At 40.3% G+C, this 25696-nt stretch overlaps 1 protein-coding gene and 1 non-coding gene across 24 annotated transcripts in view; one reads left to right on the forward strand and one right to left on the reverse strand.

Moving 5' to 3' along the window:
• The window catches only part of SNAP91 (synaptosome associated protein 91), a 174568-nt gene that overhangs the window by 5260 nt on the left and 143612 nt on the right, over positions 1-25696 (reverse strand). For 21 of the 23 annotated variants that reach the window (XM_060419408.1, XM_060419407.1, XM_060419405.1 and 18 more), the window contains 5 exons: positions 24829-24978; positions 19977-20007; positions 18998-19109; positions 3558-3641; positions 2434-2538 (listed from right to left, as the gene is read on the reverse strand). In XM_060419408.1, coding sequence (XP_060275391.1) covers positions 2434-2538; positions 3558-3641; positions 18998-19109; positions 19977-20007; positions 24829-24978 — 482 coding nt within the window. The remainder of the gene's footprint in view (positions 1-2433; positions 2539-3557; positions 3642-18997; positions 19110-19976; positions 20008-24828; positions 24979-25696) is intronic. The other 2 variants (XM_060419406.1, XM_042253182.2) reach the window with 1 other exon arrangement.
• Positions 5785-5857, forward strand: TRNAY-GUA (transfer RNA tyrosine (anticodon GUA)). The gene has a single exon. It is a non-coding gene; the product is annotated as a tRNA-Tyr (tRNA).

Consider the following 25696-nt stretch of genomic DNA (forward strand, 5'->3'; position numbering starts at 1 on the left):
GCCAGTGCTTTGGTGTTGGCCTCGAAGGCTGGAGGCTCTTACATTTCAAATTTATCTTTTTGGACACACACCATCACTCTCCTGGTCATTATGGCTTTTGAAGGGTTAAAGTAAAGAAACTGAAGCCAATTTTGGGAACAGGTAGAGAAAGAATTTAGAGATGATTCAAGGAAGAAAAGGGGATTAAAGTACATTCAGAAGGTTCACAATAGGATTCCTATTGTGAGGCTGAGACAACAGAAACACAAGTGATAAATTTAAAAATATACAACAGAAGTGAAACTGTTTACTGATACCCTTAAAATATATTAGAGCCATGTGTTTTGAGTGCTCAGCATGGTGCCAGTAGTTATAATGTTCTTCCTCCATCCTAAATCAGTTTCTCATGGTGAAAACTTCTTTGGTTCTACATATACCTTCACTTGGGCCAGGCATTTATGAGAGGAATAAACAAAGGGTGACTTATCAGTACGAATATCATTATTAGCCGCAAAACAGTTCAACAAAGTGCATATATTTTAGGATCTTTGCAAATAAAGGTAGCACACTGTATAGTAAGAAACTTGGCCTCATCAAAAGAGACGTTTGCCCTTTGTCCTGGACCCTAGTTGGTAACTTCTAAACCTTTGGAATTTACCTAGTACCAGGAATGTCTTTGTTATTCAGAGTGGGTTTGTGGCACCACACCTGATAATTTATGCTAACTTAGGTAACTCAGGGTTGGGGGCTGGCCATGCCAGAAAATCAACCATGTGATTAAACAGTTCAGTCTTTGGGCCCACAGGATATGAACTTGACCTTGGGGGGGGGAATGGAGGCTGGAGAGGGAGTTCAGCCACGTGAGACATGATTCAGTTAGTCATTCCTATAGAATGAGAGCTTAATAAAAACTCTGCGTCCTGAAGCTCAGGTAAGCTTCTTGGGTTAGCAGCACTGCATGCGTATCCTCACACAGTGATGCCGGCTGGGTAAGGCATCCCTGAGGACAAAGAAGCTTCATGTGGGATCCTCCCAGGCTTTGCCCAGTACACCTCTCATTTTGGCTGGATCTGTTTGTATCTTTTCACTGTAATAAAACTGTCATTGTAAAGTTAGTGCTTCCCTGAGCTCTGTGGGTCCTTCTAGAAAACTGTGTAGTCTGAGAGTGGTCCTGGGAACCCTTAAATCTGCAGGCAGCTGGTCTGAAGTGAGGGTGACCTTTGGGACCTGAAGGGTCTGATGAGGGCAGTCTTGTGGGAATTGGTCCCTCAGGCTGTGCTGCTGTTGTTGCTGTTCAGCCACTCAGTCAGGTCTGACTCTTTGTGACCCCATGGGCTGCAGCACACTAGGCTTTCCTGTCCTTCACCATCTCCTGCAGTTTGCTCCAACTCATGTCCATTGAGTCAGTGATGCCATCCAACCATCTCATGCTCTGTTGCCCGCTTCTCCTCCTGCCCTCAATCTTTCCCAGCAACAGGGTCTTTTCCAATGAGTTAGCTCTTTGCATCAGGTGACCAAGATACTGGAGCTTCAGCTTCAGCCCTTCCAATGAACATTCAGGGTTTATTTCCTTTAGGATGGACTGGGGTTTGATCTCTTTGCTGTTCAAGGGACTCTGAAGAGTCCTCCAGCACCACAGATAGAAAACATCAGATCTTTAGCACTCAGCCTTCTTTATGGTTCAGCTCTCACATCCGTTCATGACTACTGGAAAAACCATAGCTTTGACTAGACAGACCTTTGTCAGTAAAGTGATGTCTCTGTTTTTTAATATGATGTCTAGGTTGGTCATAGCTTTTCTTCCAAGGGATTTTCCAGGCACGAGTACTAGAATGGGGTGCCATTGCCTTCTCTGTCCAAGGAGCAAGTGTCTTTTAATTCCATGGTTGCAGTCACCATCTGCAGTGAATTTGGAGTCCAAGGAAATACACTGTTTCCATTCCCTCCCCCCCCCCCCGCCCCCGGCCCCCCGCCCCCCGCCCCATACATTTGCCATGAAGTGATGGGACTGGATGCCAAGATCTAGGCTTTACAGTTTGGCAGACTCACTGCAGTTAGTGTCACTAACTTGGGCAAACTTAGCAGCAAGGAGTATGGTGTCCCTAACCTTAATTTTGGCTAACTCTAGGAAAACATAGTAAGACAATGGACTAGAGCTACTCATTTTTTTCCTGGAATAAATGCCTAGATATTTTAAACACCTGGTAGTTCTCAGGAAACATTCCAAATTAAGGAAAGGCATGGAGGGACCGCAGGATAGTTAGTTTTTTCTACCATTTTCCTTTAAATGTCACCATGTCACCACTGTTCATCTGTCTTCCTTGTTCCCTTTACTTCTTCCCAAGCACCAAACATGAAGATGGCATCAGCTAAGAACATTTTCAAATCATTGGTCACATGACAGTTTACACTTATAAATTAACGTTATTCTTTCGTGGACCTTTAAAAACTGACCTGTGTGCCAGGTACAGCGGCAACTCCAAAGGGTGGCCTCATCATGGGCTGTGCAAACATGACAGGCTGCTGAGGCATCATGGGCATGCCTGTCCCTGCCGGAGGCTGAAAAGAGCAGAAGTGTTCACAGTCTGAGTGGAGTCCACTCTGGCAATGGCCTGACGTTTATGTCTTTCATACGTTAAAGAAAATTTCTGAGGAATCCAAGTTTGTGGAAAAGTATTACTTGTAATGTTTTACAAAGATGCTTACTTAAATTTATTTTTATTTATGTTTTTGGCTATGCTGTGTGGCATGTGGGGAATCTTAGTTCCCCAACCAGGGACTGAACCTGTGCACCCTTACAATGGAAGCATGGATTCTTAACCACTGGACCGCCAGGGTGCACACTCAACTGTGTCTGACTCTTTGCAACTCCTCCTCTATCCATGGGATTTCTGAGGCAAGAATACTGGAGTGGGTTGCCATTTCTTCCTCCAGGGGATCTTCCCAACCCAGGGATTGAACTCGTCTCTCCTGCATAGGCAGGGAGATTCTTTGCCACTGAGCCCACCTTGGAAACTCCAGACCATCAGATAAGTTCCTACAACTTGTACTTTAGAATGATGGGTGTTGTGAGGCTGGCAGATGGCAGGGAACCACTGAGGTGCCTGAGAAGCCTGGCTGGCCAGACAGCATCCTTACCCCAATCAGGATTTGCTGTTGTTTATCTATCTTCTGTATGTATAGTTCTTAAACAGGTAAAGACTTGTTTTTTTTTTTTATGGGAAATAGTCCTAAAATTTGCTAGTGATAAAGTGGTAAGTGAAAAGGCAGTATACTGATGAAAAGTTGATTTTGATGACTGAGCTAAGAGCCAGGTCACTGGTTTGGTAAACAGTACCCCAAAAATGACATTATCGGTGCACTACAAAATTTATTTTGATGGTGGAAAATTATTTTAAGTGTCTTATAACTGACTTGATCATGTCCTGTGTAGACTACTTAATGTCTAAAGCAGATGACTTAAATTTTAAATTTTACTCTTCTGCATTATGGGAAGAATTATATTCTATAGTTAATCTGGGATTTGGCAAAGTCCTTAGAAGTATTAATTACAATTTTTAAAACAGGTCATCACTCACCATTGCAAACCCTGCTCCAGGTTGTCCGACAGATGGAGCCCCGGCAACAGGAGGAACTGAACTGGTTGGAGGTACAGCTCCTTGCTATCAAAAAAACCACAAAACACATACAGACACATACATACATACATACACGCACACAAACAACAAACAAAAAGAACCAATATAATATGACTTTAAAAGGACAGAATATAACTTTTAAATGCATGCTCTTAAGTATGTGTAAAGATATAAAGAAATCTCAGATTTCAGTTTTCAATTTTAAAAATAGGCACTAGCACCACGCCAGTGATACAAAGGTTACTAACATGATGTTCACCATTGTGGAGCTACTGGGGCTCAGCTTATGCTCTCTACCTACTTATACCACCTTCAATGTAAAGAAGTCAAATTTTTCTAAACTTTTTTGTGTCTAATCATTATATTCTCCAATAGGCATTGAATTAGAAATTTGAGGAATGCTTTCATTTACATGTTTAAAGCTTGGTTTCCATTTCCCCTCACTTAAAAAAATTAATTTATTTTTTAATTGAAGGATAATTGCTTTATAGAATATTGTTCCTTTCTGCCAAATATCAACATGAATTAGCTATAGGTATACATATGTCCCCTTTCTCTTGAACCTCCCCTCATCTCCCTCCCCATCCCACCCCCCTAGGTTGTTACAGAGCCCCTATTTGAGTTCCCTGAGTCATACAGCAAATTCCCATTGGCTATCTATTTTACATATGGTAATATAAGTTTCCATGTTACTCTCTCCATACATCTCATCCTCTCCTTCCTCCCCCTGTCCATAAGTCTGTTTTTTATGTCTGTTTCTCCACTGCTGCCCTGCAAATAAATTTATTGGTACCATCTTTCTAGATTCCATATATATGCATTAGTATACATGGGAAATAGATGGGGAAACAATGGAAACAGTGTCAGACTTTATTTTTGGGGGCTCCAAAATCACTGCAGATGGTGACTGCAGCCATGAAATTAAAAGATGCTTACTCCTTGGAAGAAAAGTTATGACCAACCTAGATAGCATATTCAAAAGCAGACATTACTCTGCCGACTAAGGTCTGTCTAGTCAAGGCTATGGTTTTTCCTGTGGTCATGTATGGATGTGAGAGTTGGACTGTGAAGAAGGCTGAGTGCCGAAGAATTGATGCTTTTGAACTGTGGTGTTGGAGAAGAATCTTGAGAGTCCCTTGGACTGCAAGGAGATCCAACCAATCCATTCTGAAGGAGATCAGCCCTGGGATTTCTTTGGAAGGAATGATGCTAAAGCTGAAACTCCAGTACTTTGGCCACCTCATGCGAAGAGTTGACTCATTGGAAAAGACTCTGATGCTGGGACGGATTGGGGGCAGGAGGAGAAGGGGACGACAGAGGATGAGATGGCTGGATGGCATCACTGACTCGATGGACGAGAGTCTGAGTGAACTCCAGGAGTTGGTGATGGACAGGGAGACCCTGCGTGCTGCGATTCATGGGGTCGCAGAGTCGGACATGACTGAGTGACTGAACTGAACTGAAACAATATTTACAGTCCATGGGGTCACACAGAGTCAGACACGACGGAGCAAGTAAACCACCACCAACCAACCATACAATGGTTCCCTGGTGGCTCAGCGGTAAAGAATCCACCTGTCAATGCAAGAGACACAGGTTCAATCCCTGGATTGGGAAGATCTCCTGGAGAAGGAAATGGCACCCTACTCCAGTATCCTTGCCTGGGAAATCCCATGGACAGAGGAGGCAGGCGGGCTACAGTCCATGGGGTCGCATAGAGTCAGACACAACTGAGCGACTAAGCCACCACCAACCAACCATACAATATTTATATTTCTCTTTCTGACTTCACTCTGTATAACAGGCTCTAGGTTCACCCATCTCATTAGAACGGACTCAAATGCATTATATTATATGGCCGAGTAATATCCCATTGTATACATGTACCACAGCTTCTTTATCCACTCATCTGTCCATTGACATCTAGGTTGCTTCCATGTTCTAGCTATTTTAAGTAGAGATGCAATGAACATTAGAGTGCATGTATCTTTTTCAGTTTTGATTTTCTCAGGATATATGCCTAGGAGTGGGATTGCTGGGTCATATAGTGGTTTTATTCCCAGTTTTTTGTATTATTCTTTTCTGTGTTATATTTGCTTCTCTCTGACTTCTGACTGTTGTACGTTTGTACAAAGACCAAAATTAATTAGAAGTTTTAGAAAGCATTTCCCTGGTGGCTCAGATGGTAAAGCATCTGCCTGTAACGCAGGAGACCTGGGTTCGATTCCTGGGTCAGGAAGATCCCCTGGAGAAGGAAAAGGCAATCCACTCTAGCACTCTTGCCTGGAAAATCCCATGGACGGACGAGCCTGATAGGCTACAGTCCATGGGGTCGCAAAGAGTCGGACACGACTAAGCGACTTCACTTTCAGGAAGCATTTAGAAGACTACACATAATACTGCTCACATATCCCATTTCAGGCTCAGGTTTGAGAGTTTTCAGTCATATACTAACACCCCTAATGCTTCCCTTAGGCATAAAATTAACCCTACTGCAATCCCTTGAAATTTACACTGTCCTCCAGTTCAGATGTAGCCTTGAAAATAACACCACACATTCCCAGGAATAGTATCACAAGGAGCAGAAAATATTTTAATTATTTGCTTTGTCTTGTCTCTTGTCTAGGTGGCTTCCTAGAAACACTGGCTCAAAAGCCTTATTGTTATCTTGCCCAACTGGGAACCCATCTAGCGCTAAAGCTGTTATCTGAGGACATTTGTGGAAAATACTTAAAGGCAAATTTTTCAGTTGTTGCTGTATCAGGTAACGCATATCAGTCACGGCAAACAGCAGCCTAAACAAAAAGCTCGGAGGAAAGGCTGGAGAATGAGATGCTTTGAGGATTAAGGGTTTGAAAAATCCAGACATCCTCCTGGGAAATTAGATAGCCATGCACATGCCCAGGGCTATGCACATACTCCGGAAAGACTTGAGATGCCTCTGGGCTGACTTGGAGGCTTTAAGCAAGCGGTAGTAATTCCTAAGGTGGAGTTACAACCTGCCTGGTTGAGTCATGCCTAACACACACACAGAGCCCCTCTGCAAATACCAAGAGATATTTTTGGTTCCAGGAGTTTAAGTAGTATCTGTCTAATTCTCAGCTGACCAAGTAGCTAAAGGACAAAACAAGCAAGCAAATAACTCCCTCTACCAAAGTAGCAAAACAACAATAACAAAAAAGTAGCAACAACAAACCTTGGGGAAGGGTAGAACATGATTTTCAGTGCTGCCGTATTATAATATTCAATGTATTCAGGTTCCAATAAAAAAATTATGAGATATGAAAAGAAACAAGAACATATAGCTCATATGCAGGAGAAAGATCTCAACTCAATAATCTAAACTTCTACCATAAGAAACTACAAAAAAGAAGAACTAATTCTAAAGTGAGCAGAGAAAGGAAATAAAAACAATTAGAGCAGAGAAAAATTAAAAAAAGAATGAGAAAACAAAAGAGGCAAGAAAAGATCTTTGAAAAGATCAATAAAATGAATAAACTTTCAAGTAGACAAGAAAAAAAGAGAAACCTAAATGACCAAAATCAGGAAAGGAAGTGGAGATATTACTACCAATCTTACAGAAATAAAAAGAATTAAAAGGATATATTATAAGAAATTATATGCTAAAACATTAGATAATCTAGATGTAAGTCAAACTCCAAGAAAGACACAAACTACCAAACCTGACTCAAGAAGAAATAAAAAAAAATCTAAATAGATGTATAGCAAGTAAAGAGACTGAGTTAGTAATCAAAGACTTTTGATCGCAGAGATGCCCAGAATCAGATGGCTTCACTGGTCCATTCTATTAAAGGTCCCTTCTCAAGCTCTCAAAAAAACAGAAAAGGAACATTTTCTAATCATTCTTTGATGCCGGTATTACTGTGATGCCAAATACAGACAAGGACATCATAAGAAAACTACAGCCAAATTCTTTACAAATATAAATATAAAAATTCTCAACAAAATACTAGCATACCACATCCACATCTAGCAGCATATTAAAAGAATTACAGCCCATGACCAAGTGAGATTTATTCCAGAAATGTAAGGCTGGATCAATTAATGTAATATACTATAATAATATAAGAAATAAAAGAAAAACTGATCTCAGTACATGCAGAAAAAGTGTTTCACAAAATCCACAATCCATTCATGACACAACAACACTAAATAAACTAGAAATAGAAGGGGAATTCCTACACCTGATAAAGGGCATCTACAAATAACTCACAATGAGGTCAGGGGTGGTGGCAGTGAGGAGCTACCCCACGTCCAAGGTAAGGAGCAGTGGCTGCGCTTTGCTGGAGCAGCCGTGAAGAGATACCCCACGTCCAAGGTAAGAGAAACCCAAGTAAGATGGTAGGCACTGAGAGAGGACATCAGTGGCCAGACAGATGGAAACCACAATCACAGACAACAGGCCAATCTGATCACATGGACCACAGCCTTGTCTGACTCAATGAAACTAAGCCATGCCGTGTGGGGCCACCCAAGATGGATGGGTCACGGTGGAGAGGTCTGACAGAATGTGGTCCACTGGAGAAGGGAATGGCAAACCACTTCAGTATTCTTGCCTTGAGAACCCCCGGAACAGTATGAAAAGGCAAAAAGATAGGACACTGAAAGATGAACTCCGCAGGTCGGTAGGTGCCCAATATGCTACTGGAGATCAGTGGAGAAATAACCCCAGAAAGAATGAAGGGATGGAGCCAAAGCAAAAACAACACTCACTTGTGGATGGTACTGGTGATAGAAGCAAGGTTCGACGCTGTAAAGAGCAATACTGCATAGGAACCTAGAATGTCAGGTCCATGAATCAAGGCAAATTGGAAGTGGTCAAACAGGAGATGGCAAGAGTGAACACTGACTTTCTAGGAATCAGTGAACTAAGATGGACTTAATGGGTGAATTTAACTCAGATGACTATTATATCTATTACTGTGGGCAGGAATCCCTTAGAAGAAATGGAGTAGCCATCATGGACAACAAAAGAGTCCGAAATGCAGTACTTGGATGCCATCTCAAAAACGACAGAATGATCTCTGTTCGTTTCCAAGGCAAACCATTCAGTATCACAGTAATCCAAGTCTATGCCCTGACCAGTAACGCTAAAGAAGCTGAAGTTGAACAGTTCTATGAAGACCTACAAGATCTTCTAGAACTAACACCAAAAAGATGTCTTTTTCATTATATGGGACTGGAATGCAAAAGTAGGAAGTCAAGAAACACCTGATGTAACAGGCAAATTTGGCCTTGGAGTATAGAATGAAGCAGGGCAAAAGCTAATAGAGTTCTGCCAAGAGAACGTACTGGTCATAGCAAACACCCTCTTCCAACAACACAAGAGAAGACTCTACACATGGATATCACCAGATGATCAACACCGAAACCAGACTGATTATATTCTTTGCAATCAAAGATGGAGAAGCTCTATACAGTCAGCAAAAACAAGACCAGGAGCTGAATATGGCTCAGATCATGAACTCCTTATTGCCAAATTCAGACTGAAATTGAAGAAAGTGGAGAAAACCACTAGACCATTCAGGTATGACCTAAATCAAATCCCTTATGACTATACAGTGGAAGTGAGAAATAGATTTAAGGGACAAGATCTGATAGACAGAGTGCCTGATGAATTATGGATGGAGGTTAGTGACACTGTATAGGAGACAGGGATCAAGACCATCCCCATGGAAAAGAAATGCAAAAAAGCAAAATGGCTGTCTGGGGAGGCCTTACAAATAGCTGTGAAAAGAAGGGAAGTGAAAAGCAAAGGGGAAAAGGAAACATAGCCCATCTGAATGCAGACTTCCAAAGAATAGCAAGGGGAGATAAGAAAGTCTTCCTCAGTGATCAATGCAAAGAAATAGAGGAAAACAACAGAACGGGAAAGACTAGAGATCTCTTCAAGAAAATTAGAGATACCAAGGGAAGATTTTCTGCAAAGATGGGCTTGATAAAGGGCAGAAATGGTATGGACCTAACAGAAGCAGAAGATATTAAGAAGAGGTGGCAGGAATACATGGAAGAACTGAACAAAAAAGATCTTCACAACCCAGATAATCATGATGGTGTGATCACTCAGCTAGAGCCAGACATCTTGGATTGTGAAGTTAAGTGGGCCTCAGGAAGCATCACTATGAACAAAGCTAGTGGAGATGATGGAATTCCAGTTGAGCTAGTTCAAATCCTGAAAGATGATGCTGTGAAAGTGCTGCACTCAATATGCCAGCAAATTTGGAAAACTTGGCACTGGCCACAGGACTGGAAAAGGTCAGTTTTCATTCCAATCCCAAAGAAAGGCAATGCCAAAGAATGCTCAAACTACTTCACAATTGCACTCATCTCACCCACTAGTAAAGTAATGCTCAAAATTCTCCAAGCTAGGCTTCAGCAACACATGAACTGTGAACTTCCAGATGTTCAAGCTGGTTTTAGAAAAGGCAGAGGAACCAGAGATCCAATTGCCAACATCCGCTGGATCATGGAAAAGCAAGAGAGTTCCAGAAAAACATATATTTCTGCTTTATCGACTATGCCACAGCCTTTGACTGTGTGGATCACAATAAACTGTGGAAAATTCGGAAAGAGATGGGAATACCAGACCACCTGACCTGCCTCTTGAGAAATCTGCATACAGGTCAGGAAGCAACAGTTAGAACTGGACATGGAACAACAGACTGGTTCCAAACAGGAAAAGGAGTACGTCAAGGCTGTATATTGTCACCCTGCTTATTTAACGTATATGCAGAGTACATCATGGGAAACACTGGGCTGGAGGAAGCACAAGCTAGAATCAAGATTGCCGGGAGAAATATCAACAACCTCAGATATGCAGATGACACCACCCTTATGGCAGAAAATGGAGAAGAACTAAAGAGCCTCTTGATGAAAATGAAAGGGAGTGAAAAAGTTGGCTTAAAGCTCAACCTTCAGAAAACGAAGATCATGGCAATTGGTCCCATCACTTCATGGGAAATAGATGGGAAACAGTGGAAACAGTGTCAGACTTTATTTTTGGGGGCTCCAAAATCACTGCAGATGGTGATTTCAGCCATGAAATTAAAAGATGCTTACTCCTTGGAAGAAAAGTTATGACCAACCTAGATAGCATATTGGAAAGCAGAGACATTACTTTGCCAACAAGGTCCATCTAGTCAAGGCTATGGTTTTTCCAGTGGTCATGTACAGATGTGAGAGTTGGACTATAAAGAAAGCTGAGCACAAAAGAATTGATGCTTCTGAACTGTGGTTTTGGAGAAGCCTCTTGAGAGTCCCTTGGATTGCAAGGAGCTCCAACCAGTCCATCCTAAAGGAGATCAGTCCTGGGTGTTCACTGGAAGGACTGATGTTGAAGCTGAAACTCCGATACTTTGGCCACCTGATGTGAAGAGTTGACTCATTGGAAAAGACCCTGATGCTGCGAAAGATTGAGGGCAGGAGGAGAAGGGGATGAGACAGAGGATGAGATGGTTGGATGGCATCACCGACTCAATGGACACAGGTTTGGGTGTACTCCAGGAGTTTGTGATGGACAGGGAGGCCTGGCGTGCTATGGTTCATGGGGTCGCAAAGAGTCAGACACGACTGAACGACTGAACTGAATATCATATTTAAAGTCGAATGACTGAAAGTTTTCTCCCTAAGAACAAGAGAAAGAGATACTAGGAGATCTAGTCAATGCAATTAGGTAAGAAAAAGAAACAGCATTAAAATAAGAAAGGAAGCATAAGTGTATCTCTATTTGCAGATGACATCATCTTATACAGAGAAAATCTAAGTATTCACAGGCAAAAAATCATCAGAGTTAATAAACAAGTTCAGTACAGTTGCAAGATAAAAAATAAATATACAAAAATCAATGTGGTGTTCAGACTAGCAATGAACAATAAAAAATGTAATCACAAAAAATTTAATCTATAACAGCATTAGAAATAACACACTTAGAAATAAATTTAACAAGACAGTACAACACTTATACACTGACAGCTATAAAACATTGTTGAAGAAATTATAGACAACTTGGAAAATAGACATCATCTAATCTATTACGGACTAGAAGACTTAATATTGTTAAGATGACAACACTTCCCAATTTGCTTTATAGATTCAGTGTGATTCCTATCAAAATTTCAATCCTTATCAACTTTAACTGCTTCTCTTGGAAAAATGGAAAACCTGAACCTGAAATTTATATGGAAATCCAATGACCCAGAATAGACAAAACAATCTTGAAAAAGAAGAACAAATTTGGGGGACTCACACTTTCTGGTTTCAAAACTTACAACTAAGCTACATTTGATCAAAACACTGTGGTACTGGCATAAGGACAGACACACAGATCCATACAGCAGAATAGAGAGTCTGGAAATAAATCTACACATCTACGGTCAACTGATATTTGAGAAGACTGTGAAGAATATTGTTGAAAAAACAGCATTTTCAACAAATGGTTCTCGGATTAACTGGATTTGTGCATGCAACACAAACAATCTGGACCCCTATCTCATACCACATATGAAAATGAGCCTAAAATAGGTCAAAGACCTAACGTAACAGATAAAACTATACAACTCTTAGAAAGAAGCGTAGGTATAAATCTTTAAGATCTTGGATTAGACCTTGGTTTCTTAAACATGACACCAAAAGCACAAGCAACAGAAACAAAAATAGATAAAATTGGAGTTTATCTGAATTTAAAACTCTGTGCATTAAAAGATACTATCAAGAAAATGATGACGACTCACAGAATGTGAAAAAATACTTGCAAATCATATATCTCATAGGCATCTAGTATCCAGAATAATAAAGATCCCGTAGAACTCACCACATTTCTCAAAAAAAAAAAAAAAAAGATATACAAATGACCGTTAGGCACATGAAAAGATTCTCAAGATCTCTAGTCATTAAGGAAATGCATATGAAAGTCACAATTGAAACCCTATGCACTGATGGTGTAAATATATAAGATGATGCAGCTGCTGTGGAAAAGTCTGTCAGTTCCTCAAAAATCTCAACAGTCACACAAGTCCTGGTATTTCCATTCCTAGGTATATTCCCAAGAAAACTGAGGACATATATCCTTATCAAAGTTTGTATACAAATAGCAGAAGTACCTTTCATAATATCCAAAACGTGGAAACAACACAAACGTCCATTCATTAATGAATGAACAAACAAAATGTGGTATATCCAAAGAACAGAACTGTCAGCCATAAAATAATGAAGTACTGTTACATGCTACAACACAGATCAACCTTGAAAACATTAGGCTAAGTGGAAGAAGTCATGCACATAAGACTCCCTAGTGTAGGATTCTATTTATATTAAAAATCCAGAAGAAGCAAACCCACAGAAACAGTAAATTTTTGGATATCATGGAATAGAGAAGCAGAAAATCGGGAAAGCCCATGTTCCTCTTTGGGGTGATGAAAATATTCTGGAATTGTAGAGAATGGTAACAGTTTTACAACATCAAAAAAATACTAAAAATCACTGAATTATACACTTTTAAAGTTGTAACTTAATGTTAAACAAATTTATCTAAAACATTTTTTAAAAGAAAGAAAATACTGAAGGGTAGCAAAATATCCCCCCAATATGTTTTTTGGTGCAAGGATTCTTATGAGCTGATTATTTTGAAGAACAGCAGATGCAGGAGGAGCCCTGAGAACAGTAGAACAGTAAACTTTTGTGAGGTGTGCTTAGATTTACAAAGGAGATCCCACTGAAGGGTCAGTACCAGGAAGAGTAGGGTGACTAAATCACAAGAGAATCTCTTATCAATAGAGGAGCCATTGACTTAAATGTAAAGAACGAATTTTCACAGTCATTCTACTTCTTTCTTCATTTCTGGCGGGGGCTGGGTCTTTGTTGCTACACAGGCTCTTCTCTAGGAGCAGGGGCTCCTTTCCAGTCGCAGTGCGCAGGCTTCTCATTGCAGTGGCTTCTCTTGTTGCAGAGCACAGGTTTCAGGCCGTGTGGGCTTCAGTATGTGATTCCCAGGCTCTAGAGCACAGGCGCAGTGGTTGTGATGCTCAGTTGCTCTGTGGCGTGTGAGACTCCTTGGGTAAGGGATCAAACTCCTGTCTCCTGCACGGGCAGTCGGATTCTATACCGCTGGGCCATCAGGGAAGCCCTGTATAACAGACCTTATCTTTGTTGACCAGCTTTTCCTGGTAACCTCTCCATTAACTGGCCACCCTATATTTTTCTTTCATTTGTTTTTAGCTGAAGATGGTTATTTAAACCAATGGCTTAGACCACCTCAGGGAGTTACCCATTTTTCCCTTTGGTATCTCCCATGTATATATGAAGCATACATGTTAACAAGTTTCTGTTTTTCTCTTGTTAGTATGTATTACTACAGGAGTCTCCACTAAGAACTTAGAAGGATAGAGGGAAAGTTATTTTCTTCCTCTATAAGAGAAATATTATATTTCAGATTCACTCTACTCATTATTTTAACAGTCTAGGGGTAGGCTACTCACCAGACCAAGAATTGTATCACTGATTGGAATTGCTTTATCAGAATTGTACCTTACAATAACAATTGTATTTTTTTACAAGAATTGTATCATTAGGGTTATCAAAATAAAATGAATCTGCAGATATTCCTGATCAAATAAATGGGTCAAAAGTTTAAAGAGAGTCTAAGTTTGTCATTTTCTTCAAATGGTAGATTAACTCAATAATTTATCCCCTCAATATTATTTATCCTAAGGTTTAAAAAATTTTCTTTTTAAATCCTCAACAAAATGTTTCACCAATAGACGTATAAAGGTTAGCTGGTTTTAGGGGCAGAACCATGGCCTACAAAATGCACATATTTCTGAGTTGCAAGTACGTTCCTAGTTTGTCTGATGGAAACTTAGCAGGTCTGTTGTGCTCAAAACTAGGAATGAATAACCCTACTGATGGCCATGATAGTATGCCAGTCCTGTTAAAGATTTTTAGATCTAATTTGGGTGCTGTCATCTGAAAAATTTTAGAGTTGCACCTTTAAGCAGCATTTAAGGGGAATTTAAACAAACTGAGAAAAGTAACCTTAGCTCTTGTCTCTTAATAAAATCTATAAAACGCAGCAGAAGGGTCTTCACCCTGACATCCGCCCTTTCATGTCCTACTCAAAAACAAAGGCCTGCAGATTAATGGGAAAACCCACAAACCCTCCCTCATTGCTTCTGAAGCACACATCTCAGCTCTCTCTTCTTTTTCTTGACTGTCCTTAGAAAAAGAGACTCAAACATATTTAAGGAATAGAAAAATGCAAGAGACATTTTATGGGAGAACTGGGGTGGATGCGAGCCAGAGAAACTCAGAATGATTAAAGTGAAAGCAAACCAGAATTTTGATTGGGAAGTACAGTTCTGCAGTAAATGGAGCAAATGGTAGTAAAGTTTTGTGACTAAGTGAGGGTTAACAATGAAAAAATAACTGCCTTCATATTGCTGCCTAAAACGTTAAGGAAAATAAGAGAAACAGAACTACAGCTCTGTTTAGGCAACTCTGCCCTCCTAAAAGATTACTTTTGTTGTTCTAATTTCTCTTTCCACAGCTGCTGAGGACATTTTATGCTAAAGTCTACTGTCTTTAACTTTCTTGAGTTTCATTATTAACAGTGTCAAGTTCTCTGCCTCATAAACAAAAATAAGGTGTTTGGGGGTTTAAAAGAAATGAAAATGTTAATCTCAGTCTCCAGGATGCTCCCTGCCAACCAGATAACTGGTGGCCTCGTGGCCCTGAAGAAGCAAAAGAGTTGTTTGTTAAGTATCTGATGAATTCGTAACTGTGTATGGTTAAAATCTTCATCTTAGGGGAGGTGATGGTCAAGGAAGCTCTCCAGCTCAATACTGTCTTTAAAATACTTTTCCCTTGTTCCCCTTCAGGGATGATGGCCTCATTACTCAGCAAACTGCCCCATACAGAAACCTGGCAGCCAGTGTCTTGCTGAGTTTGTTCACAATAATCCCCAGTTGAGTGGATTCTGCCTGAGACTTTTCTTTCTTATCTTACTCTCCACCTCTGACTCCACACTTTTTTTTTTTTTTAACCTATGGTTGATCTGCCAGATATCAGCATTCTCACCACCTTTCCCTCCACTCCCCTACCCTCTTCTTTGACTTTGCTATCACCATGACTGTTTTTTAACCAACCAGTTAAAAAACACTGAATGGGGGTGGGTAGGTGGGAAAGAGGTCCAAGAGGGAGATATCTATCTATCTATCTATCTATCTATATACACACACACAAAAAGCTGATTCACTTTGTTGTACAGTAGAAACTAACATTACATTGTAAAGCAACTATACCCTAAATGAAAAAAAAAAAAAAACCCAAACCAAAACACTGAACAGCTTTATCTTGCTGATAAGAGCAACACTAGATCCTCAGCATCCCAGTTGTGTCCGACTCTTTGTGACCCCATAGACTGTGGCCTAACTAGGTTCTTCCGTCCATGGGATTTTCCAGGCAAGAATACTGGAGTGAGTTGCCATTTCCTTCTCCAGGAGATCTTCCCAAACCAGGGATTGAACCCAGGTCTCCCACATTGTAGGCACACGCTTTACCGTCTGAGCCACCAGGGAAGAATATAAATGACTTAGGACGGCAAATAAGATCTCTTTAATTTTGCATAGAATAGAAAAATGAGCTCTTTTAATTTGATGATAATATAAATTACGATTTCTTGACAATATGCAGTATTAACAGATGTATAAGATGTGTTCTGAAGAAGCTTTTTCTTTCTTTAGGGATTTTATTCAGAAATATTGAATCTCTCTCCCTCTACCCCCAACACTGTTTTTGTATTTAAGAATGTAGTGCAGTTGAGGGATGGAGTGGGAGTTTGGGGTTAGCAGAAGCAAACTCTTACACAGAGAATGGATAAACAACAAAGTCCTACTGTACAGTACAGGGGACTATATTCAACATCCTGTGATTAAACCATAATGGAAAAGAGTATGAAAAAGAATATATACATATATATGTATAGCTGAATCACTTTGCTGCACAGCAGAAATTAACACAACACTGTAAATCAACTATACTTCAAAAAAATAGACTAAGAAAATAAAGAATGGAATGCAGCTGCCTAGGCCCAGAGTGCTACCTGCTTATGGTCTCAGCATCTATGTGGGCCACCAGACACATGCTTGGGGTCACAGAGTAACAATTATGCTTCCTTTTACCTTCAAAGAGCACTAGTTTGCACAATAAATTATATGGTTATCCTGGGCATGGTGGTGGTGGTTTAGTCGCTAAGCCGGGTCCGACTCTTGCGACCCCATGGACTGTAGCCTACCAGGCTCCTCTGTCCATGGGATTCTCCAGGCAAGAATACTGAAGTGGGTTGCCATTTCCTTCTCTAGGGGATCTTCCTGACCCATTAGTTAGTTAGTTCAGTCGCTCAGTCGTGTCCGACTCCTTGCGACCCCATGAATCACAGCACGCCAGGCCTCCCTGTCCATCACCAACTCCTGGAGTTCACTCAGATTCATGTCCATCGAGTCAGTGATGCCATCCAGCCATCTCATCCTCTGTCGTCCCCTTCTCCTGCCACCAATCCCTCCCAGCATCAGGTCTTTCCCAATGAGTCAACTCTTCGCATGAGGTGGCCAAAGTACTGGAGTTTCAGCTGTAGCATCATTCCTTCCAAAGAAATCCCAGGGCTGATCTCCTTCTGAATGGACTGGTTGGATCTCCTTGCAGTCCAATGGACTCTCAAGAGTCTTCTCCAACACCACAGCTCAAAAGCATCAATTCTTTGGTGTTCTGCCTTCTTCACAGTCCAACTCTCACATCCATACATGACTAATGCAAAAACCATAGCCTTAACTAGACGGACCTTAGTCGGCAAAGTAATGTCTCTGCTTTTGAATATGCTATCTAGGTTGGTCATAACTTTTCTTCCAAGGAGTAAGCGTCTTTTAATTTCATGGCTGCAGTCACCATCTGCAATGATTTTGGAGCCCCCCCAAAATTAAGTCTGACACCGTTTCCACTGTGTCCTCATCTATTTCCCATGAAGTGATGGGACCGGATGCCATGATCTTTGTTTCCTGACCCATAGGTCAGTTTGAAAGAGATGGGTAGTTTTCTACCAAGTATCCTTTGAAATGGAACCTTAATTATTAAATTATTTAAAATGGAACTTTACTTATAGATAAATATTAAAATGGCCCTCTTAAGCACTGTTTTGGACTTCCCTGGTGGCTCAGATGGTAAAGTGTCTGTCTACAATGCGGGAGACCCGGGTTCAATCCCTGGGTTGGGAAGATCCCCTGGAGAAGGAAATGGCAATCCACTCCAGGACTATTGCCTGGAAAATCCCATGGACAGAGGAACCTGGTAGTCTACAGCCCATGGGGTCACAAAGAGTCGGACACGACTGAGTGACTTCACTTCACTTCAAGCATTGTTTTATGCAAATAAAGATTTTAAAAGGTAAACATCCAGATATAATAGGCAATCTTCTCATTGTTATCTTTTGGAAATCACTTCTTAAAATTAAGTTCTTTCAGACTTTGAACTCACCAAAGGCAGAGAGTATTAGTCCTTGAGTTTCCTGCTCTCTTACAAACACCAGGGGGTGGAATGGGGAGACCAGAGGAAGTGGGTTTTGGAAACCAAGTCTGAGAAGATATTTTCCTATAGAAACTACCACTTAAGTTGTAGTTCAATTAACAATAATAGTATTGAAAACAAAAGTGTTATTTCACAATTGGGTCTAACTCTTTGCAACCCCATAGACTACAGCCTGCCAGGCTCCTTTGTCCATGGGATTCTCCAGAGAAGAATACTGGAATGGGTTGCTATTTTCTACTCCAGGGGATACAGAAATGAGACCTATTTAAATTTCATAGGAAAGGTGGTGATAGTAGTTTCAAATTTAAAAAACAGTGAGAAGACTTCATAGGGTTTTTAAATGAAAGTTCAGGTACACAATAGAAAACAGCTCACTCTTTCTGCTAAGAATAAAAGTCTTCATTATTTATGACCATCAGGAAATGTGGGCAAGAGATGTGATAAAAACATAGATAAAGATCAATGGTATTACATGTTTCAAAATATTGAAAATATTAAAATATCATTTCTATAATTATAGAAATAAAAAACTAATGTTTGAAAAAGTATAAATACTATTTTGAAATACTTAAAATAAAAAGCTAGGTCATAATCTTTAGTAAATATAAAGTCAATGAAATTTGCCTTTTGGTAAATATTGCATCTTGGTAAATATTGCATCTTGCTCCATTTCTTCAACACGGATCATGAAGTACAACATCAGTAGCAAAATTCAACAACATGCTCCCTGCTCCATACACCTGGAAACTGGCACAGTGCCTGCACCACCCTGGCCTCTGGAAGCTACGTACCAAGGGTGCGCTGGGTGGAACGCCTGCTGACCAGGTGGCAGGGGCTACTTTCGGCTGCCAGTTGGCTCCCCCAGTCAACTTCTTCTCTCCAGCATTCCACTGAAGATCTCCCCTAAAATCAACCATGCAACACACACACACACAATCAGAAAAGAACAGTATGTGGCTCCATAAATGTTTATTTTTATTTGGAGTCAAGAAGTAATAAAGAGAATGGGATAAAACAGATGGAAGAGTCTTACCATATTGTATCTAAGAGAGCTTAAGAATATTTGACAAAAAAATCAATAAGAGTTTTGACCTCAGTGATAACAGGAATTTCCTGTCACTGCTCATGGAAAAATGTGCCACAAAATTCAACTGAATTCATCACTGGTTACAAAAACTTCCAAGTAAGTCATAAATACTGTGTCTGTGTATCCCTTGCTGAACTGATAATGAATCCATGATGGCACTTTCTGGATCTTAGTGGCTTCAACAGAAGGTTTCACACAGATGAATCATGACTACCACCTGCCTTCCAGTGATTATAAGATTATATCTATTGTTATATGCATCCCAATTTCAGAGATGTTGAAATATGCATCTAAAAAAAGTGTACATTGTCATTTTTACTATTCTTCCTCCATGAGACTCCATGAGACACTTTCTAAAATCAATGTTAGTGAGGAATATTACAATGAATCTAGAATTTAAAGCTATTAAAGTATTCAAACCACAATTCCCAAGTATTTCTAGATATAATTTAGTGTGAATCTGGAGACTGAACAGATTATTCCTTTTCATTGAAGAGTCAATAGTGGAATAGAGATTCCAGTAGAATAACAACAAAAACAAAAACTGACAATGAAATAAAAACCAATTTAGAAGTCACCTAGCCTGAGAATGTGTAACACTCCATTAAGTACAAAGTTTGATAGTCGCAAACAAGTACAAATACACTGTCATAAGAAAACCAGACAGTTTCAAAAATACTTACTTTTTGGATGTGGTACCAGAAATTCCAAGATCTATAAATGGATAAGAGAAAAAAGAATTTAAATGTCTATACTCAGCTTAAATGATATGACATTTAAAAGATCAAAGAATCAGAGGTCTAAAAAAAGCCCACATTTTGCATACAAATGACTGCATTTAGTTTTACAGAAGAGAAACCACTTTAGGAAACATATTCACAAGGCCAACATTTTCTTTCACTTCACGTTATTCTTAAGGATCAAACTTTCAAGGCAATCGGTATTCAGAAATGTGTGAACTTAGGAGGCTTGAGCTTGCTATCTTAGGCCTGTGTGGCTGGGAACTTGGCTAATATAAACTGTTCTCTGTGCTCAGTGGCTAGGTCATGTCCCACTCTTTGAGACTCCATGAGATTTCCCAGGCAACAATACTGGAGTGGCTTGCCATTTCCTTCTCCAGAGGATCTTCCTGACCTAGGGATGATTGGCCAGTAGGTTCTTTATCACTGAGCTACCTGGGAATCCAAACTGTTCTCTACACTGAGATAATACTTTCCTAATGATAAGCGTGGCTCAATTGTCTGAACTGTAGAAGCAACTAGGTTTATGCTGAAAACCTGCTTTCCTTTCAGGAGACTGGCTGGTATTTTGGTACATGTTAGGCAGAGTGCCTACAGGATGAGGATCCAATAAAAGCCTTGGATGCCGAATCTTTATAAAGGGCTTTTCTGGGCAGAAAACTGTGTGTGTTGTTGCATGTTTGTGTGCTCTCCCACTCTTAGTGAGGAGAGAGCATAAGGAAGTCCATGTGTGGATTCTTCTGGACTTTTCCCTTGAGGATCCAGCTCTGTATTCTTACAATTCTGCTGTAATCTCAGCTGGGAGTACAGCCATGTGCTGACTCCCTTGGGTCCTTCTAGTGAATCTATGAATTATGTGAGTTGTCTTGGCAAATCCTCATCCAATGGGTTAATACATTCTGCTTTAATCTCAATTCATTTACTACTACAGCAAATATTTACTGAGTCCCCATATGCCAGGCACTGTTCTAAGCACATGAGATAAGCCAGTGATACAAATAAAGATCCCAGTCCCAGAGGAATTTGCATTCTCTTGGGGTGAGATGGATGATAAAACAACAAAATAATAGAAGAGTATATAATCTACTAGAGGTGATACAGTGAGCCTATGGATAAATGAATATGAAGAACAGGGTAAGAGAGAGCTGGTGGGTTAGGCTGAGAGTGGGGACAGACAGGATTAAATAGGGTGCTCAAAGAAGCCTCATGGGGTGAAGCTTGTGCAAAGCTGCACAGAGATCTGGGGAAGAGCTTTCTAGGCGAGTAACCTGGTACCCTCTCTGGTGAATGGTAACTGTATGTTTAACATTTCCAGAAACTGACAAATCACTCTTCATGGCAGCCGCACAATGTTATCAATACATTCTCCCCAGCAATGTTCAATTCAGTTCAGTCACTCAGACGTGTCCGACCCTTTGCAACCCCATGAATCGCAGCACACCAGGCATCCTGCCATCACCAACTCCCGGAGTTCACTCAGATTCACGTTCATGGAGTTAGTGATGCCATCCAGCCATCTCATCCTCTGTGGTCCTCTTCTCCTCCTGCCCCCAATCCCTCCCAGCATCAGAGTCTTTTCCAATGACTCAACTCTACATGAGGTGGCCAAAGTACTGGAGTTTCAACTTCAGCATCATTCCTTCCAAAGAAATCCCAGGGCTGATCTCCTTCAGAATGGACTGGTTGGATCTCCTTGCAGACCAAGGGACTCTCAAGAGTCTTCTCCAACACCACAGTTCAAAAGCATCAATTCTTTGGCACTCAGCCTTCTTCACAGTCCAACTCTCACATCCATACATGACCACAGGAAAAACCATAGCCTTGACTAGACGGACCTTAGTCGGCAAAGTAATGTCTCTGCTTTTGAATACACTATCTAGGTTGGTCATCACTTTTCTTCCAAGGAGTAAGCATCTTTTAATTTCATGGCTGAAATCACCATCTGCAGTGATTTTGGAGCCCCAAAAAATAAAGTCTGACACTGTTTCCAGTTTCCCTATCTATTTCCCATGAAGTGATGGGACCGATGCCATGATCTTCATTTTCTGAATGTTGAGCTTTAAGCCAACTTTTTCACTCTCCACTTTCACTTTCATCAAGAGGCTTTTTAGTTCCTCTTCACTTTCTGCCATAAGGGTGGTGTCATCTGCATATCTGAGGTTATTATTTCTCCTGGCAATCTTGATTCTAGCTTGTGCTTCTTCCAGCCCAGCATTTCTCATGATGTAAGAGAAATACATTACTCTGCATGTAAGTTAAATAAGCAGGGTGACAATATACAGCCTTGACGTACTGCTTTTCCTATTTGGAACCAGTCTGTTGTTCCATGTCCAGTTCTAACTGCTGTGTCCTGACCTGCATAAAGATTTCTCAAGAGGCAGGTGAGGTGGTCTGGTATTCCCATCTCTTTCAGAATTTTCCACAGTTTATTCTGATCCACACAGTCAAAGGCTTTGGCATAGTCAATAAAGCAGAAATAGATGTTTTTCTGGAACTCGCTTGCTTTTTCCATGATCCAGTGGATGTTGGCAATTGGATCTCTGGTTCCTCTGCCTTTTCTAAAACCAGCTTGAACATCAGGGAGTTCACAGTTCACGTATTGCTGAAGCCTAGCTTGGAGAATTTTGAGCATTACTTTACTAGTGGGTGAGATGAGTGCAAATTGTGAAGTAGTTTGAGCATTCTTTGGCATTGCCTTTCTTTGGGATTGGAATGAAAACCGACCTTTTCCAGTCCTGTGGCCAGTGCCGAGTTTTCCAAATTTGCTGGCATATTGAGTGCAGCACTTTCACAGAATCATCTTTCAGGATTTGAAACAGCTCAACTGGAATTCCATCACCTCCATAGCTTTGTTCGTAGCGATGCTTTCCAAGGCCCACTTGACTTCACATTCCAGGATGTCTGGCTCTAGATTAGTGATCACACCATCATGGTTATCTGGGTCGTGAAGATCTTTTTTGTACAGTTCTTCCATGTATTCTTGCCACCTCTTCTTAATATCTTCTGCTTCTGTTAGGTCCAGACCATTTCTGTCCTTTATCAAGCCCATCTTTGCATGAAGTGTTCCCTTGGTATCTCTAATTTTCTTGAAGAGATCTCCAGTCTTTCCCATTCTGTTGTTTTCCTCTATTTCTTTGCATTGATCACTAAAGAAGGCTTTATCTGTTCTTGCTGTTATCTGGAACTCTGCATTCAGATGCTTATATCTTTCCTTTTCTCCTTTGCTTTTCACTTCTCTTCTTTTCACAGCTATTTGTAAGGCCTCCCCAGACAGCCATTTTGCTTTTTTTCATTTCTTTTCCATGGGGATGGTCCTGATCCCTGTCTCCTGTACAATGTCATGAACCTCATTCCATAGTTCATCAGGCACTCTATCTATCAGATCTAGGCCCTTAAATCTATTTCTCACTTCCACTGCATCATCATAAGGGATAATTTTTCCACATCTTCATCAAGACTAGTTATGATCTCCTTTTTTTATTACAGCCTCCAAATGGGCGTGAACTAGCTTCCTTGGTGGCTCAGCAGTAAAGAATCCACCTGCAGTGCAGACTTGGGTTCGATCCCTGGGTTGGGAAGATCCCCTGGAGAAGGAAATGGCAACCCACTCTAATATTCTGGCCTGGAGAATTTCACAGCAGAGAAGCCTGGCGGGTTACAGTACATGGGGTCACAAAAGAGATGGGCATGATATAGCAACTAAATGGCAAAAAATGGTTGTGAAGTAATATTTCACTGCAGTTTGGATAGGCATTTCACAGATGACTGATGTTGAGCCCCTTTTCACATGTATACTGGCCATATGTATACATTCTTTGGAGAAATGTCTTCTTTAAATCATAGGAATGGGAAACAAAAATATGTCTGCAGGAATACTACACAGGAAAAAGGTTGTCTCAGGGATCTGATAACCTTTTGATATAGCCTTGAGTGAAACAAAAGGTATCGAGGTATCGGTGATGGTAAGCCCATTCATCTTAACAAAAGAATTGAATTCAGAGTTTAAACAAGGCCAATCTTTGTCACAGCTCGCTCATCTCCTAGGATTCTCTCCTTCACTTACCCACCTCCAGTCACTAATGTCCATGGATTTCCTTGAGTGTGCCAGGCAATCATCTGTCCCAGTGCCTTTGCATTGGCCATCTCCTTTGCCCGCAAATTCTTCCCTTCAGATATCCATATGATTCATTCCTTTACCTTTAAATCTTTGCACAAATGTTACCTTCTCAGTGAGGGCTACTCTGTAGCACTTACAAACCCTCTTTGGCTGTCCTGTTTTTTCTTCATGGCACTTACAACCTAACATATTAGAGAATTTACTTATTTGAAAATCTTTAATGTTGTCTCTGCCCTGCTAAGCACTGTAAGAACAGAAATTTCTATCTGCCCTGTTCACTGATTTATCTCTAGAGCCTGGAAGACTGCCTGGTGCTCAATAAATATTTGTTCAATGAATAACTGAAACTAATTTGGATACTCAATTGGTTAATATGTTATTTCCAAATGAAATAAAAAATTAAGTATTTATTTAAGATAACACTTAGATTTCACTCTACATGCTCTCTAATTACCCCTTTGGTAATTCAGATTAAAAGTGGCCTCCATGTTGCTTGTGAGACAATGGCTCAGGGACTGTATATCTTCCAAGGAATTGTACTGGGTAAAACACTAAGAATTTTTGTCTACTCCTTGACATACTCACCTGTAAGTGAATCCAGAAACTATACATACAAAAAAATATAGAGAGTAAAAAATTCATATATGATTCTGCTGAAGAAACTATTCTATTACTCACTGCCAACTAAGCTGGCAAGAGATGAGTCAAGGTCACTCCCAAGGGCTTTGCTTGCCGCCATTGCAGGACTTGGTGATACCAGTGAGATGGGTGCAGGCTGCCCAGTTGGTGCCATGGTTGGCATCAGAAGATCACCTAGACCATCAAACACTGGAAATCAAATAGAACAGGTTCAGAATAATGGCAAAAGAAATATGCAAAATCAAAGGGAAACTCTTTTGAAAAAGAATGAAACAAGTACATTTACAATCTTACCAAAGAAGGCATTTAATCCATACTTTCAATGACTATAACACCAAAAAACATCTCTACATATGGCTACTCATAAAGTATGGAAATACTAATGAACATGAAAGTGGAAAAAAAAAATTGTGTAATGTTCAGCAAAGAACACAGACTTGGGAATCAGAATTGGGCTCATGTCAGCTGCCTGCCTCACTAGTGCATGACTCTGAGAAAGTGACTGAGCTTTTATTACCTGTAAGTGAGAAGAGCACAACTACAACATGGATTTGTTGTGAAGATTAAACTAGATGATATACGTCGTGCCTTTACTATAATGCTCACTCAAAATAGGCATTCAATATGTGGTAGTTACAATGCCTACTTTTACAAAAATTCTTAAATGAGAAAGAAAGTCCGAATCTCCTAATTCCTATGAAATCAGTGCTGAAATAAAATCTGATTGATGATTAGTACCTATTAATAAATATCTGAAAAACATACTGTAGAAGTAAGAATTTTGATTTTTGTTTCTTTCATTGTAGTAGTCACTTCTGGTTCTAACTTTAAGGGCACAGCTACAATATATGCTATTTTCAGTATTAAGAATCATGCTATTATTGATGGTTCTTGATCAGCATGTAAC

The sequence above is a fragment of the Ovis aries genome, chromosome 8, assembly GCF_016772045.2.
Source record: "Ovis aries strain OAR_USU_Benz2616 breed Rambouillet chromosome 8, ARS-UI_Ramb_v3.0, whole genome shotgun sequence".
Classification (NCBI taxonomy): domain Eukaryota; kingdom Metazoa; phylum Chordata; class Mammalia; order Artiodactyla; family Bovidae; genus Ovis; species Ovis aries.